Raw genomic sequence first — 18,512 nt, 5'->3', positions numbered from 1 at the left:
AAAGCATTACACAAATCTCAAAATCTATCACTCAATTGTTATTTTATATGTTTTCCTAAAAGCTATCAGCTCACTTAGTGCTTTAGTAAGTGTTTAATACACCAGTATATTGTGTATTATTGAGTCTAGTTTTGAGTATTCTGACCTTGCTAGACTAGTCATCCTAAATGTCAAGAGAAGTAGCAATAGAAAGATTGACAGGTCAGATTGAATGTAAACCGATCACAGGATACAATCTGAAAATTATTTTTAATGGCAATTTTAATAACACTTATCATTTAAAACTCAGTTTTTAAATTATAAAAACTATAAATTATAAAAATAACTATTTTAACAACACAAAATTATATAAAGGAAAAATCAAGTCTTCTTCCCATCACAAACTCCAATCTCACTCCCTTGATATAAGCACATTAAAGGATTCGATATGAAATTCTCCAGTTTTCTTCCTATGCAGCATCAAACACATATACACAAAGAGAGCACTGTTTGCCTTTACTCAAAGGGGCTGACACTAGAAACATCACTCAGCACTTTTCCCCCTTACTTAGTCTGTCAGGGACTTCCCACCAGGATAGAGCTAACTCATGCTTTTTAATGACTGCATAATATTCCACAGTATGGGTAGATCAAAATGCCTTCAACCATTGCTCTATTGATGCATAGTTGATCCTAGGTTTTTGCTATTACAAATGATTCAGGAATTATCTTTATACATTTATCCTTTCATATTCGTGTTCTTATGTGTAAGGAATAGATTCCTTTTAAGGATTATTTGATCAGAGGAAATGCTTATTTTTTTACTTGGGTTTTACTTAGGTAGTGCCACATACCACAATTCACACTCTCGTCAGCAGTATATGAGCGTGCCCATTTCCCCCAATCTCTATGCCAGCCCTTGGTGTTATATCAGTAGATTATTGAATAGGAAGTTTATAAACTTAGGTCTGGTGAATTTATCCATCTATGGCAAGGTCTGTCAGACTTAGTAACAGAGCCCTGAATTAGACATGGCATCCAGATGCCAGAGTTCAGGGTAAGGAATTTGGTTCCAAACCTATTATTCTCGGGTTAGTGAGCCAGACTCTGGAAGGGACCAGAACTCATCTAGTGCAAACTACAACTCACCAAGTTTTATCCAGATGCTGTTTCTTGTCCTGGAGTTCTCGTTTCAGGCTCTCCACTTCAACCTTCAGCTCGATGTTCTGAAAAGCACACAGGCATGAATCATCACTACCTGACGCAGACCCTCTACCCTGGAACCAGGTTCCTACTTGAACTTGCCTCGGTCCTCCACTTGTCATCTCAACTCAGCCCTCTTCCTGGCCCTTGACACAGCTGTGGATTCAGATGGTCAGTAACCTAGCCAATGACCACCGGACTGTAGGCCTCAGGACTTCCCCAGGGCTACTTAACCATCCTCCTCATCTGTCCCTCAAGGCCCCTGGTGCTGAGCACTGCCCAAGCCTGTTCGCTCTTTAATGCACTGACAGACAGAGTGTATATTACAATAAGTTTTTTCTTACCAACACAGGTGTGTTCCTGTAAACCAACGTGCTGTATATAGGACTGAATTTTAAGTATACCTAGGAATTTAATTATTTAAAGAAATTGTGTGTGATGAGCATTTCTGAAAACAATACTCTGCCTTTACGATAAAATTGAACTTTTATAAAATTGCATTTGCTTAAGGTGACAGGAGATTCTGATGGCAAATGTATGAAGAGAACACTTCATCTGTATTGAGGTGAGGCAGCAACAAGTCAGATTTTGCACAAACAGAAGAAGGAAATAAAAGCATCCCAAGTCAAATATGGACAAGGATTTGGTGAGAGCTTGTCCATGAAGTGCCCAGGGCAGGGGAAGTGGCCTGGTGTATGGTGAGGAGTGGAAAATCGGTACAGAAATCAGTTTACAACCAGTTTGTGAACGCCATGCTAAGAAGGCTGAATAGTAATCAGTAGAGAATAAGAACTCACTAGGGAGCTGCAGGCAAAATAGGGCCCCGGCCAGCTCTGTGCTGAGGAAGGAATTCACGGTAGGTAGGCGTGAAGAAGATGATGAGCCAAGAGGCAACTGACCAGAACAGGTGGGGACTGTCTGAGCCAGCGAAGCACAGGGAGGAAGACTCAAAAGACCTCTCAGAGGTAGACTCCACAGGGCTCGCGGATGAGTGAGAGACTCGATTAGACCAGAGGGAGGAGCAGAGCCAACGCTGAGGTTTCTAGCCAGTGGGTGGCAACGCGTGTTAATGACTAAACCAGGGCACAGAAAGAGGAGCAGGTTTGTGGGTGAACCGATGGAGGGGTCTCTGCATTTTAGTTCAGGATGGACTTTATTCAGGCTTCGAGCTGAGTGCACAGAAACGAATCCGTTCCTTCCCTGATGAAATCCATTCCACAGTATGAAGCAGGAGGAGTTTTATTAATACTATGCTATGGGCTTCATCACATGAGCCTCCGTTTTCTCAGTGGTATAGGATGGTCCCGCATTTTAAAAATAAGGAAACTGAAACCCAGAAGGGTTCCTCTTGAAGATAAAGCAATAACCGAATCCAGCATTCCACTCCAGCATTTCAGAGACCAGGCCAGGACACACTGCCAATCTCCCCTGACTTAGTGGAATGTGGTGAGCTATAAAATTAGGGAATGTGCCGCATTTGGGCATTCTTGAAAGATGTGGAGGCAGTAAGGAGAGTGGCCGAGAGCATAGGCCCTGCAGGTGAGAAGAGGGCCTGGCAAGTCACCTGCCCTCTCTAAGAGCCCCGACCTCCTCATCGATCAAGGGGGGATCGTAATGGTTCCTCGCTCATAACGATATTCGGAAGACTAAGTGAAATAATGCGCAAAAAGCACACGCATGGTGCCTGGCGTGCAGTAAGCATTCAAGAAATATTACCTATGATCAACTATGAAACCAATTTACCCTGTCTGACTAGGGGAGTTAAAGTTCTCAGCCATAACCACATTTTAAACTAGTATTATGTCATAGAAAGAAAAAAAAATGATTACACCGAAGGTGAGCTATCCCAGACCCTGCACACAAATACATATCCAATCCGCACATTCTTCATGTTAGCTTTATCCTTCTAAGTTAAGTAGAAAAGAGAATTGAAAAGGAGGGAAAGCAAAAAATAAATGAGGAACAATAAAAAGAATAGATTACTTCTCTGCCCTAACCAGTTTGGCTCAGTGGATAGAGCGTTGGCCTTCGGACGCAAGGGTCCCAGGTTCGATTCCGGTCAAGGGCATGTACATCCCCAGTAGGGGGCGTGCAGGAGGCAGCTGATTGATGTTTCTCGCTCATCGATGTTTCTAACTCTCTATCCCTCTCCCTTCCTCTCTGTAAAAAAATCAATAAAATATATTTTTTTAAAAAAGAATATATTACTTCTCTAGACCTTAGTATTATGTCTGTTCAATCAAACAGACGGTGAAATTATGTCTCACACAGAACTGCTGAAATAGCTTCAGCATCACAGATTAGATCTGAAATCTTATGATCAATGATTCCAGCAGATCAAAGTCATTTCACAGGTGATACAAAATCTTACCACACGGAAATACAAGTACATTCCAATTTAAAGTGTTAAGGTCTAGCCCCTCTACAACCTATTTTTGCAGAAAAATCACTGCCTAGTTACACAGAGTTTAATCAGACTTTCTCTATGTTGGTAGCTTGTTTTGTTTCTGGGAACATGACTTGACCAGAGCCTTCACAGCAATCCACGTGAAACATGGGATTCCGCTGAATCGATTCCCACCCTGATTTTTACTGCAAAGTTCAGCACAGAATTGGGTTAAGAGCAGCCAGCAGCAACCAATTACCTGACTCCTTTTCAAGGCTTCGGTGTTAACTCTGTTCATTGATCTTCGCTTATATAATCCAAAATATGGTTCTAACTTTTAAAAATTAGAAGAGTTTCAAATTTATGTCCCAGTAGAAGCCATGGCACAGCAAATCCTAAAAAAACAACCTACCCCCTTTTTAAAAAAAGAGAAATGGCTTTATCTGGCCAATTAAAAAAAAAAAAAGCTCTTAAAGCAAAATGTATCAATCTTTTCAGCATTAGACCAGAAGCGTCATTACCCATTATATTAAGGAGGTCAAGAGTTTACATACTGCCTCCCATAGATATTCCACATTTCTAGGAGTTGGGGAGAGATGTTCAAATTGAAGACGTGTGATCACAGCCAGCCGTGTGAATGGGTCAGCTCTGACTCTTGCAGGCCCTTGTCCTGCACATTTAGCAACGCTCTTAGTGTAAAAGGATTTTAGAGACCCTGTGGGGAATAATGACGATGTCTAATATGTATTTCTTATACTCAGGATGCTTGCAATCCAGTTGAGGGAAGAAGAACAAAATTCCAAGATATGGATTAAAAAATGCTAACGGTGCCCTAACCGGTTTGGCTCAGTGGATAGAGCGTCAGCCTGCGGACTCAAGGGTCCCAGGTTCGATTCCGGCCAACGGCATGTACCTTGGTTGCAGACACATACCCAGTGAGGAGTGTGCAGGAGGCAGCTGATGGATGTTTCTCTCTCATCGATGTTTCTAACTCTCTATCCCTCTCCCTTCCTCTCTGTAAAAAATCAATAAAATATATATATTTTTAAAAATGCTAACGGTGATCATTGGTAATGGAGTTCAGATATAACCTAACCCAAGGAGACTGACTGGGTAAGAAAGAGAAGGGTGGACATCATTGTAGGTAAGGAAATATGGTCTTAAGATAGAAATTGCTATATAATCCAAAATGGACAAGTACCATTCAGGAGCTCAGTCATTTCAAGCATAAATATTTGACACTGTCAAGTTCTAGAGTCACTTTTTAAAATTTCGCCCATTGGCTGATGAGTGGATAAATAAAATGTGGTATAGCCATACAATGGAATATTATTTGGCCATTAGGAGAAATGATATATACAGCATGGGTGACCCTTGAACACATTAGGTTAAGTGAATGAAGTCAGTCACAAAAAACCTTGTGCTAAAGCCCGTGATACCAAACCTGGATTTAATACCTGACCCAAGTGCCCTTTCAAATTCTCCCAGAAACATAATTTAATCAACCAGTCTGGAATTTTCTGCTCAACGCCCATGAGGTAATCTATCACATGGGCCCTCACTATGCCCCATATTGAGAAGAGGCAATCTGCAGGATAAAAACCCTTGCTGTCCCCCAGCTCCCAAAAGAAAATGTCAGTGGTCTAAAAATAGTCCTTTCCTTTTATCAGCTCCCTTCCCTCCCCTTCTTCCCCTAAAAAGCTTTCATTTTGTACAACCCCGGGATCATCCCTCTAGTTGCTAGGCAGGACGCTGCCTGACTCATGAGTCGCTTAATAAAGCAAATGAGATCTTCAAATGTACTGGGTTGGTTTTGTTTTTTAACAGCCCTTAGACCCTATGATACAGGAAAGACTTTACTCAGAGGTGAAATTTCTGCCTTTCTAGATTCCAAGTTCACTGTCTCCTACTAGCGCAGTTAAGCCCCACAGTAGACACCTAGGTTGCCCCAACATGTGACAAGCGTCCTTCATTGCCAGGGAAAGGACAGCAGGGCAGTGTCCACAGTCTCTGTACCCAGAGGACTCTACACGGCCAGGGCACTTCCCGGCCAGAGCCTGCTTTAATGTCCAGGCCCCCAAAGGGATGGAAAAAACCCAAGTGGAAAATTTCAGGTCATACAATACATAATACAAGGATCCACATCCAAATGGCAAAGTTTCTCTATTCAGGTCTCTCCTTCAAGCCCAACCCATGTCAGTCCTTCGTAGAGGCCTGAAAACAATACCATTCTCTTCCCAGCCCAAGCAGACAAACACAGTCACATCTGAGGAAACACTGAGCTGTGAATGAGTTCGAAGGCGGTAAGGAGGTCAGGTGTATGAACAGACACAGGGGAGAGAGAGAAAGAAGGAGAAAGGGTGCTCCCTGGGCAGAAGACAGGGTGACTTGTGAGATGGTAGCATTTGTTTACTTCTTTTTTGATCAAATATTTATGAAGCACCAACTTTGGGTGTGCAAGGTACTCTAATAGGTACTAGAAAGAACAAGGAGACACAATCACAGTCCTCGGGGAATTTACAGCCTATGGGGGCAATTAAGCAGATGATTACAGTCGAGTGTGATAAACAGAAGGGATCTAGAATCAGATAGTGTATGGAAACGCACACACATAGCAGCTGTAAGTAGCAGCAGATACACAAATCAATAGAGGCCCATAATGCAATTCCAGCTTTCGCCTCCAAAGAAACATGCCTAGACCCAACTCAACATATGTCAGACCTTGGGCTGCCCTTCCTCTTGGCTCCCTAGTCCTAATATTTTAGGGGGTGAGAGACATGAGTCTGAAACTACCACACTGCCAAGGGGAAAGAAAGAATCTGGTACTTAGGGCAGCATACGGTACAAGGCAAAGAGTGTAGCCTTTAGGACTGAAGTACTAGCTCGCTCACATTCCATTAGGTTGAATCACAGGAAAGTACAGATCTTCAGCCACTTTTCAGTTTCACATAGTTCCATACAGTTCAACCTCTGTATTCTAGAGGTAAATCGCTTAACCTAAGTTTTTGTTTTTTTGAGTGCTAATAACTACCTTTCAGGAATATTGTGAAAATTAAATGTGAAAATATCTGACACAGAGTAGGTGTTAGGGCAGAAATAGAATATTGGAAACCAACTATAACTATAAGAAATATTAATCATGCTCTGTTAACCATGATTGTTCTTTTCTGATTAGAGAAAGCACATTTTCACCTGGCTGGGAGTTGTACGCCCTGGAATATGGGAGCAACATCGGAATGCAGTCCATCCTCCTGTTCGGAGAACTGTCTATCATTATGGAAAGATTTATGACCTCGTGGTTGAAACAATCTAGTCCCAGAGGCACCTGTTCTTTACAACCACCCCCGCCCCATCACCTGTAATCTGGTGCTGGGGCCCCTGGAGGCACCTGCCCTCTGAGAATCCCCTCCAGCCGGAATGACTTGTAACCTGTAATGATCATCCCATGCCCACTTCCCCATGCCTGTAATTCCTACTTTCCCACATAATCTTCGTCCTTCTACCCAATATAAGCAGCTGGCTTATGGGGTCTGCAGAGCAGATTTTTGTGGGTGACCTGCTGCTCCCCTACACTGCCGGCATTACTGGAATAAACGCTCATATATGATTCAACCCCATTTCTGCTTAATTGGCTCAAGTAGTGACAGGCAGCCCAGACCCCTGGGTTGTCTGGTTACATAATCTGGTGAAATGTTAGTTTCCCCACAGGTAGTAAGATGCATGAGTCATAAGAAAGAGAGCTATTTCTAGTCAACACTAACTGTAGGAACCCAAGAAAATTAAAATGAGATGTTTTTGGACTAAGATGATGGGGAAGCTGTGGGTGTTGGGGGGCAGGAGGCATATGGGAAATCTCTGTATATTTAGCTTAATTTTGCTGTGAACTTAAAATTGCTCTAAAAATAAAGTCTATTACAAAGTGTGTGGGGGGGAGGGATTGAGGTGTCTGGGGCTTGTTTCAGTTAGACTGAGCTCAGAGGTCTTCGTATACACACTGCTTTGGTGTCCACACTGCTCTGCACTTCAACTGTCCCCCGTGGCCACTCTGTTAAAATCTTGGTTGAGTCCCTGAAGCCTCTGTTGATCTGGCAAGTGAGAAACTGTACATAAATACCAATGATCTCAGTGTTTCTCTCCCTCCCAGAACATTCCGTAGCTGGACGCATCTCTCTCACTTGGCTGGAGCCTCTGGGTCCACAAATAGGCCTGGCGGGGCTTAATTTAGCAAAGTGCAGGCCTCCTGAGAAAGCCGGGGCGAGGCGGGAGCCTGCAATCCCCAGGCCACCTGTGTGCAGACAGGAGCCCAGCCCCACGCACGGGGCTGAGAGGGATGCTCAGAATGACTTGTGTCCTTAGCTAGTCTGGAAGGGGAGCTCAGGGAGCCATCCTGAGCTCTGCCTGGCTTCTCTCGGGGCAGCAGGTCTAGAACTGGAAACAAAGTAGAAATTGACTATGAAGTTAAAAAATATAACAACTGTATTAATTTTTCTATAGATAAATTGGTGCACAGGAAACATACAGCCTACTAAAGGTTTTTAAATGATTTGTGTTGCCCAGTCAGAGTGGTTCAGTGGTTGAGCGTTGACCTATGAACCAGGAGGTCACAGTTCGATTCCAAATCAGGGCACATGCCTGGTATTGGGGCTCAATCCCCAGTAGCGGGCATGCAGGAGGCAGCCGATCAATGATTCTCTCCCATCATTGATGTTTCTATCTCTTTCTCCCTCTCGCTTCCTCTCTGAAATCGATAAAAATAAATTTTTAAAAAAGTATCCATGTTGTCTAACGTGATCTGACATTTATCCCCAAATTCAGCTCACTTGCTTTTGTTTTTCAAAAAGGACAGAGCCGCTGATGGGTGTCCTGCAAAGTGCAGGACGGTTTTTCTTACCCTGAAGCTTACACGCCGCACTGGAATCTAAGCCACTTCTCCTGGAAAGCCTCGCTGTGTCCTGCAGCCAGGCCCTCCGGTCAGTCAGCTCTTCTGAGGCTGAGCTTCTTTTTGGGACCAGGCACAGCACTTAAGACTGTAGGTTCTACAGCTCTGCCATCCAGGGCGGAGGCCACAGGCCACATGTAGCTACTGAACCCCTGAGATGTGACCAGTCCAACCTGAGATATGCTGTAAGGACTTCAAAGACTCCGTATACACTGATTGCAAAGGCCAACCACAGCGAAAGAATATACACTCTCGATTTTTAAATATTCATTTCATGTCGAAGTAATATTTTAAATGTTAATAAATTATTAACATTAATTTCACTTTTTTAAAAACTTTTCTTTTAATATGACCACTAGAAATTTCTACATTTCATCTGTGGCTCCCATTGTATTTCTACTGGACAGCACTGCTCTATAAGATGTTAGGAGAAAGGTGCACTAGCTTTCAGTACATCACATGGAAAACGCTCTGCCCTGCATTACACTAATCCTGTGGTACAGGAGAATCTTAGCGTTTCATGGGATGATGGCATTCAGCAACCAACAAAACACAGACGTGACTCCAGCTCATTATAAGTGAAGCAAAACGAGACGAGTGGTAGCAAGCATGGCACTGAGGAGGAGTCAGATCCCAGGCCTACTCAAACTATGTTCAGGCACTACGATGAGTATCAGGAGGACAAGGACCCCTCTATTCTCTCACCACTGTATCCCCACTGTTGTTAGCACAGTGCCCATACATAGAAGATGATTACATCTTTATCAGATGAGTGAATTTGTTCAAAATAAAACATAACTCACTCTTTTTTTGGGGTGGGGGGTGGGGATTAATCCTCATCTGAGGATATTTTTCCCATTGATCTTTTAGAGAGAGTGGAAGAGAGAGGGAAAGACAGAGAGAAACATCGATGTGAGAGAAACACATTGATAGGTTGCCTCCTGCTTTCACCCTCAACAGGGATCGGGCCAGGGAGGAGCCTGCAACCAAGGTACATGCCCTTGACCAGAATCAAACCCGGGGACCCTTTGGTCCACAGGCTGATGCTCTATCCACTGAGCCAATCTGGCTAGGCCAGAGCCCACTCTTAAGCAATTCTTACTGTCAAGAATTTCTTCTTCTTTTTCTTTTAAAAATTTTTTATTGTTGAAAGTATTACATATGTCTCCTTTTCCCCCCATTGACCTCTTCCTGGCCGCTCCCACCCCCCAGCACAGGCCCTCACCCCCCTACTGTCTGTGTCCATTGGTGATGCTTATATGCATGCATACAAGTCCTTTGATTGATCTCTTACCCCCCACCCCTACACAAGAATTTCTTCTTCTTACCTATTTCATTCCTCAATGTGTTTGCTCTCTATTTCTGCCAACCTTTCTCTTGGAGAGGCTGCTGGGTTCCGGGAAGAGATGAGGGTTCTCCTCCAAAGCACAGCTCCTGGGCCTCCCAGGTGGAGGAGATAGCAAAGGATGCAAAGATGTCTGCTCTTCCTCTTTTTCTGTACAGATGAGCCTCCCTTGCAACTTTCAGGGTGTTTGCAATCAACACACACTTTCTGAGCTTCTGTTATAGGCTCAACAATGTTGAAGATTATGTTGAAGGCTACAGCGGAAGTTTGAGATCAATCCACCCCACAAAGTGTTTATAATCCAAAAGGAGGGACAAGGACTGTATATGTGGAAAGATAGTTGCCAGCCAGGAATTCAATAACATTGGCCAAATAATGCATCTCAACTGTAGTTGCTCGAAGAGCACAGAGAGTGAAAGAGGATTTCAGGCAGTGTGATAAGGACAGGCCCACCGGAGCAGGTAGAATCTGAGTTGGACTCTGAAACCTGAGAAAGGTTTGGATAAGCAGAGAAAACGGATAGGGGTATTCCAGGTGTGAATGAGGATATGTCAGCAGGGATTAGCACACATGAGGGAGAGTGACTCACTCTAGGAGCATGTTTGAAAATACACAGTGGGAGAATAAGCTTGCTTTTTTTCCCTTTTTTAAAATTTATTGTTTAAAGTATTACAAGCTTGCTTTTTACCTCCTTGAGAATACTGAAATGCTAGAAGAAAACTCTTGACAGTCTTCTCCCACCGTACCTGTCTGTCCACAGGCATCTGAGCTCACATACTCTGTCTCTCCACTTTGGACCACAGGCCAACTATCCATGCTCCCACCTAAAGCCAAACATCCCATTTATGCATTGCCTCTCAAAAGAACCATCCAGAAACTCTCCTCTTCTCTTCACCAATATTTCACGTTCTACTGGAAAATTCTATTGGTATACAAACATGCTATTATTCATCTATCTTTTTAAAAAAAATCTTCTATAAACCCCTTACTAGTGACTGTCCAATTTCTTTGTCCTCCTTTGCAACAAAACTCCTAAATAGGATCTGTTGTACTCATTGAGTCCAATTCTTCTCCTCTCAGTTTCTGTTATACCTACTGCGATCAGGCTTTGCCTCCACCAGTCCATCAAACTACTCTAATCAAGATTGATAGTGACATCTGTGTTGTTCAATCCAAAGATCAATTCTTTAAAAAAATTTTTTAAATTGATTTCAGAGAGGAAAAGAGAGGGAGAGAGAGATAGAAACATTAATGATGAGAAAGAATCATTGATTGGCTGCCTCCTACTGGGAATCGAGCCCACAACCGCAACCGTGGCATATGCCCTGACTGGGAATCAAATCGTGACTTCTTTCTTTCTTTTTTTTTTTTTTTTTTTTTTTTTTTAATATATTTTATTGATTTTTTACAGAGAGGAAAGGAGAGAGATAGAGAGTTAGAAACATCGATGAGAGAGAAACATCGATCAGCTGCCTCCTGCACATCTCCCACTGGGGACGCGCCCGCAACCCAGGCACATGCCCTTGACCGGAATCGAACCCGGGACCCCTCAGTCCGCAGGCCGACGCTCTATCCACTGAGCCAAACCGGTTTCGGCAAATCGTGACTTCTTGATTCATAGGTCAATGCTCAACCACTGAGCCATGCAGGCCAAGCCAAAGGTCAATTCTTAGTCATCATATTACTTGAGCTCTCAGAGGCAGTTCAAAAAGTTGATCCCAGCCTCTTCCATTATATACTTTCTTTCTTTTTTAAAAAATATATTTTTGTTGATCTCAGAGAGGAAGGGAGATAGATAGAAACATCAATGATGAGAGACAATCATTGATCGGCTGCCTCCTGCACACCCCCCACTGGGGATCGAGCCCAAAACCCCAGGGCATGTTCCTCGGACCAGGAATTGAACCATAACCTTCTGGTTCATAGATTGACACTCAACTGGCTGGGCCATTATATACTTTCTTTACTTGGTTTCCATGACTCCAGACTCTTGGTTTTCTTCCCACTTCACCAATCGCATCGTTTCTATCTCCTTTGTTGGTTCTTCTACTAATGTTTGAGTGACCCAGGGTTAAGTCTTTGGTCCTTTTCTCTTCCCCGTTGGTAGTTCTAACTCCCAGGTGATCTTATACAGCTTTAAATACTATTTATATGCTGACAACACCCAAATTTTATATCTCCAGTCCAATGGATTATCCAGAACTTCAGACATAAATTCAACTGCTTGCTTGATATTGTCACTGGAAATGTCCAACAAATATCCCAAACACAGAATGTCCAAAATTGAAATCCCACTCCCAACCCTCACACCTGCTCAACATATAGCCTTCCCAGTTTTAATTATGGCAACTCCATCCTTCCAGTTGCTTGGGCTTTGACCCTGAGTCTTCCTTAATTCCTTTTTTTCTCTCATATTCCACATCCATCCCTTCATCAGCAAATCCTCTTGGTGCTACCTTCACCACTTCTCTCCCCCATCAACTGCTATTACCTTGGTCTGATCACCATTACCTCCTATGTGGATTACTGCAATAGCTTCCCAGCAGCCCTTCCTGGCTTCTACCCTTTCCCTTCTACAGCCTTTTCTCAATATCATAACCACAGTGTTCTTTAAAAAAAATTTTTTTTCAATTATAGTTTACACTCAATATTATTCTGTATTAGTTTCAGATGTACAGCATAGTGGTTAGATAATCATGTACTTTAGAGAGTGATCCCCCAGATATTTCAAGTACCCACCTGGCACCATACATAGTTATTTGATATTATTGACTATATTCCCTGTGCTGTAATTTACATCTCTGTGACTATTCTGTAACTATCAATTTGTACTTCTTAATCTCTTCACCTGTTTCACCTAGTTCCCCAATTCTACTCCCCTCTGCCAACTGTCAGTCCACAGAGATCTTTTCAAAATTCAGACAGAACTCTCATTTATTAGGTCACTGCTGTTCAAAACCTTTCAATGGCTTCCCTTATCAATAAGAGTTAAAGCCAAAGTCTTTACAATTATCTATGAGGGCCTATCTGATCTGCATCAGCTCCACTACCTCTAGGGCAGCAGTTCTCAACTTGTGGGTCGCGACCCCTTTGGGGGTCGAACGACCCTTTCACAGGGGTTGCCTAAGACCATCGGAAAACACATATATAATTACATATTGTTTTTGTGATTAATCACTATGCTTTAATTATGTTCAATTTGTAACAATGAAATTGGGGGTCACCACAACATGAGGAACTGTATTAAAGGGTTGCGGCATTAGGAAGGTTGAGAACCACTGCTCTAGGGCCTCATCTCTCAGCATTCTTGCACCTTCTCATGCTGCTTCAGGCTCCATGGCTGCCCTGGAATGTTCTTCTCCTAGTTATCTGCTTGGCTAACATCCTCATGTCCTTTAAGGCATTGCTTTAAAAAGACATTTTCTATGGCATAGCCACTTTGGAAAATAGTTTAGCAGCATCTTATCAATTGAAATGTTATGATATGGCCTAGCAATTCCACTACTGAGTACTTACCCACAAAAAATAAAACAAAGACTTGTGCATGAATGTTTAGAGCAGTTTCATTCCTAATAGCTAGTCACTGCACAAAACCCATATGCTCATCTGCAGGTGAACAGATAAACAAATTGCATTATATTCAAACAATGGAATACTGCTCAGCAATAAAAAAGAATGAACTAGTGACACAACACGAATGAACTTCAAAATCATTATGCTAAGTAAAAGAAGCCAGGTACCAGAATCCATACTGTATGCTTCCATTTACATGAAATTCTAGAATAGATAAAACTAAGCCATAGACAGAAAGTAGATCAATGGTTTCTTACAGCCAGTGGTGTGAGAGGATTGATACCAATGGGACATACAATTTTGGGGCTCATAAAATACTTTATATCTCTATTGTGTGGTGGTGGTGGTTGCATAGATGTATATATTTGTTCAAACTCATCAAACTGTACACTTAATAAAGTTGATTTAAACAAAAAGATGTAAAGAAAGATATGATAAAGGAAATGTCAATGCAAATAGCCAAGTACAAAGGGTGAGTAAGGAACTCAACATGGAGACCACCAATCTGGGATGCTTGATGGTTATAAATGCTGTGAAGGTAGAACCTATCTTCCTCTATTGGTCACTCTCATGTTTATTTACCTCCCTTCCCATGCCATCTCTGCAAAAAAAAAAAAAAAGTGGGACGATTATGTGGTGGACAGACTCTAACACAGCTCCCATGATATCGGCCTCCTGGTGTTCATGCCTTTGTATAGTTCCCTCCCCTTGAGTATGGGCAGCATGTGTAATTTGCTTCCACCCAATAAATATAACAAAGGTAGGGACTGTCACTGCTCTGACAATGTTAAGCCTTAAGACTGTCTTGGGAGCAGACTTGCTCTAGCGCCTCTCCCTGCTGACTTGGTGAAGCAAGTTGCCATGTGGAAAAGCCCATATGGCAAAGGGTAGTGGGTGGCTTCAAGGAACTGCGGCCAGCCTCTTGCCAACGTCCAGCAGGAAGTTGGGACCTCTAGTCCTACCACCCAAGCGAGCCCAGAAGCAGATTCTTCACCATCATGTCTCCAGATGAGGACTCAGCCCAGCCAATACCTTCTCTGTAGCCTAGTGAAGTGCTAAACAGAGAACTCAGCTAAACTGTTTCTGGAGTGCTGGCCCACATAAACTGAAGTAAGGAATATGTGTGTGTGTGTGTTTAAAATCACTCTCTAAATGTGGCCTCCCCTGACCACTTTTTAATACTGCAACCTGCCCTCCATTCTTACACTTTCTGACCCCCTTACCCTGCTCTATGTTTTTCTTTTTATTCTGAAGAGGACTTAATCACTTTCCAATATTCTACGTATTTGTTGTTCATTGTCTGTCTTCTCAAGGTAGAATATAAATTCCATGAGGCTAGCGATGCTTATCTGTTTTGTTCATTGATACAATATTCCAAACACTTCCAATAGCACCTGGAACATAGTAGGTGGTCAAAATTATTTTCATGAATGAGGCCTAAATGCTTATGTTTAAATTAGAATCAACTTACTCTTATTTTCGTCAGACACAGAGCATAGTTGATCATCTGTCACAGACTGAGACTACTACTAGGTCACCTTTAAGTTTATTCTTCCCCGAATTAAAAATCCCCAATTCCACTGCCCTTTTCTCATAAACCTCATTTTCTAATTTGTATGTTGGTCTGAATATTTCCTAATTTCCTCTGTATTTCTGGAGTTCCCATACCAGACTCAGGGCAGTGCACGGGGATAAGGATAGCACGGTTTCTATTACATTCCACATAGCAATTTGCACCTGTTTCACAAGTAAAAATGAGGTCAAAGCCACCTTTTACTGCAGATAGATCAGTGAGATAATGCCGCCCCTTCCGGTCACAGTCTTGGTGAAAGCCACTATGAAAATAGATATCGGTTCACTAGAACTCTTTCTTTTCTCTTTGTCAGGCCTTAATACAATGTAGAGTTAGTCACTAAAAAGCATCATTTGCATTTGAAAGAGGGACTAACTTTTAATTCTAAAGGATGTGCCAAGGCCTTGATTAACTCAAGAATCAGGCCATGTAGCTGCTGGGATACCAGGTCCACTCCCTGGGGCTGCTGATGGCAAACCTGGTCCTCTGAAAAAAATGAGGACAAGACACCAACTTCACAGGGCTATTAAGGGCTTGAGATTAAATATGTATAAAATGCAAAAGCATAGAGCCTGGCCTGCAGTTAACACTAAATGGATTTCCTTCTCCAAGAGGGTTTAAATGGGAAGCATTTAGCATTTATGTGTGAAATTGAGGGGAAAGAGACAGGATATGGGACAAAGAAGGACAAAAAATGGGGGAGAACAGTGATACAAGAAGGTGGGACAGGATCTGGCTCTGGAAACTTCTGGAGAGCAGTAGCCTAGAAAGGATAGAGGAGTTTTCCTCCTGATCATTTCTTTTCTTACATCTTATGTCAAGACTCTGAGGCACGGGAGGCATACTCTCACACGCCTTGAAGAAGTAGGGAAACAGCAGAGAAAAGAGAAGGGAGAGCAATTTGGAAATGAGCAGTTGAGGTTGGAGAAAGCCTGAGGCGGAGTTCCAGTTCTAACTGGAGGGTGATCTCCTGATCACCCTCTACCTGCAGCACTTCCGGCAAGCTCTTATGTGGCCCCTCTACAACCAGCTTTCCCTGACTGAAGGGACCCCTCTGCTCTCCTTCCCAGCTTTGCAGAGGCTGGAAGGGACTAGTTATGACCCTTCTGACTATATTAACGGTGGTTCTCAACTATGGGTCGCGACCCCTTTGGCGGTCGAACGACCCTTTCACAGGGGTCGCCTAAGACCATCCTGCATATCAGATATTTACATTACGATTCGTAACAGTAGCAACATTACAGTTATGAAGTAGCAACGAAAATAATTTTATGGTTGGGTCACAACATGAGGAACTGTATTTAAAGGGCCAGAAGGTTGAGAACCACTGGACTACAAGAATCCTCTGAGGTCTCACAATCCCATCACTGAGAAGGGGTCGGAGAGAAAGCAGACTCAGAAGAGAGGGGGCTCCCCATCTGTAAGGGATCCGCTCACCTGAGCCCCAGAGGTCCACCACCTTCATCTGATTTCTGTACCTGGGAGACCCCAGGATCCTGCTCTGGACTCAGAGTTCCTGACTTGGGAGCAGAGTGATGACAGCACGCCTTGTGTCATGAGTTGAGTGGCACCAGGTGGGCAGGACCAGATGTATGTTTAGTACTGAGCATCGACTCAGTTTGACTGGCTCTAATGGAGAACCCTGAGAGGGGCCACTATGCGGCCTCAGAGGAAGCTTGGAAACCTACCCAGAACAAGTGACCCGGAAGGACTTCTTACTCTGGCCCTCAGCCAGGGCCCAGACTCTCCTTTCGCAGCTCCAGGTCATGGCCTGCATGCTAGCCAAGCTCCCTCCACTTACCCAGGGGCCCCAGAGCAGGCTTCTTCCTCAAACCCCCATGAGGGCTTTCTAAGGCCCTGAGTACATATAGAGGTGGCTTCCTGCCCTTCACACGGTGGGACCTTGTGTGAGGTTGGGGATGAAAAGCTGGCATTACAAGGCAGGCAGTGCCTCTCATTTACTTCCAACCTCTTCAAGCCAAGTTTCCAAATAACAGGTATGATAACTGCCCGGTGTGGCCCAAAGTCTGTTCTAACGCTGCCTGGCAAAAAGCCACCTGCACCATTACTTAACTCTGCAGGGAACAGCATGTACCAGGTCTTTTGGTGTGTGGGTGGCTTAGCTGCTGTTTAACATGATAGGGTGGATTCTTTCCAGTGTGCCCCAGCCCCCACTCCGTGCCTTCTCCACGTATCACAGAGCCTCATCTCACTGTGAGGTTTGTGAGTTTGAACTTGCTTAGAGGAGATGGCAAAGGTCAGAGCAGGAAGCAGAGATAAAAAATGTTCACAGTGGCTTTGGAAACATAAATGAAACCTCTACGGAAGGCGTATATAGGCTGAGGAACTATATATATTCTTTCGGCAGCAGGCACAGGGTACAGAATCCTTATCTATGAATTACCCTAGCCCTGCTGTGTATATTCCATTTTAGCCCAGTAGCACAAAGCGGAAGAAAGTCTAAATTTTGGCAAGCATGTAAACCCCTTGAAACTTTGCTGAAGACCAAGGAAGTCACTTCGAGTACCCAGACAGGTCGCCAGGCCTCCTGGACTCTAGTCCCAACCTGACCTGTGTGACCTTGGCCAAGTGACTTTACTATTTGGGGCCTCAATTTCCTTATCTTTAAAAATAAAGGGCTTATTCATTAGGGGAGGCTGAATGAATGGTATAGAAGAACACTTTATATTATTTTTGCCTCTTCTCTATAAGTCTAAAATTATTTTAAGATAAAAATATTTGTTAAAAAGCGAAAGGGCTATATAGATTACCTCCAAGATCCTCTCTAGTTCTAAACTCTGAGTTATTTCTCTCCATCATGTGAAGTCTCTTTCCAGCTACCCAAATACAGATCAAGAGAATTTTGCCCACTCCTCCTACCACACAGAAGATGTTGATTAGCCCCAGCACAAGCCTGTTTTCTGCTTTCAGCCTATCCTATATCCTAGGCCCGTGGTCGGCAAACTGCGGCTCTCGAGCCACATGCGGCTCTTTGGCCCCTTGAGTGTGGCTCTTCCTAAGCCTTAGGAGTACCCTAATTAAGTTAATAACAATGTACCTACCTATATAGTTTAAGTTTAAAAAATTTGGCTCTCAAAAGAAATTTCAAATCGTTGTACTGTTGATATTTGGCTCTGTTGACTAATGAGTTTGCCGACCACTGTCCTAGGCAAAAACTAAATCCTCTAAAAACACATGAAAACGCTCCATCCCTATCCACTTTGTTCCTGCAAAGGAGTCAGTTCATCCAGCAGGGGAAAGCTGCTTCTGGTAGTCCATGCCTACAGAATCTCAGTTTTCCCCTAGCAACTGGGCTAATTATAACCCCAGCTACCTGATAACAGCACCCAATTTTCCTGACACTGGCTGGCAGTTTTAAAGCCATCTCAGCTCTGCAGGCAACTCCTGCACTGAGAGGCATCATGAACTGAGAGACTGGGAGAAGGGAGGCAACTACTAGGTTAGGGTGAGAGTATCCAGAAGAGGCTGTTCAGAATCTCAGAACTTCGAGCTG

The 18,512-nt window shown here is 43.4% G+C and overlaps 1 protein-coding gene across 1 annotated transcript in view; it reads right to left on the bottom strand.

The window, feature by feature from the left end:
* Positions 1-18,512, bottom strand: part of LOC102430540 (myomegalin) — a 139,152-nt gene that overhangs the window by 79,768 nt on the left and 40,872 nt on the right. Inside the window, 1 exon segment of the mRNA XM_023761248.1 lies at positions 1,129-1,205. Within this exon segment, the coding sequence (XP_023617016.1) occupies positions 1,129-1,205 (77 nt within the window).

The sequence above is a fragment of the Myotis lucifugus genome, unplaced genomic scaffold, assembly GCF_000147115.1.
Source record: "Myotis lucifugus unplaced genomic scaffold, Myoluc2.0 scaffold_203, whole genome shotgun sequence".
Classification (NCBI taxonomy): domain Eukaryota; kingdom Metazoa; phylum Chordata; class Mammalia; order Chiroptera; family Vespertilionidae; genus Myotis; species Myotis lucifugus.
This window is presented reverse-complemented; position numbering and strand designations above follow the sequence as displayed.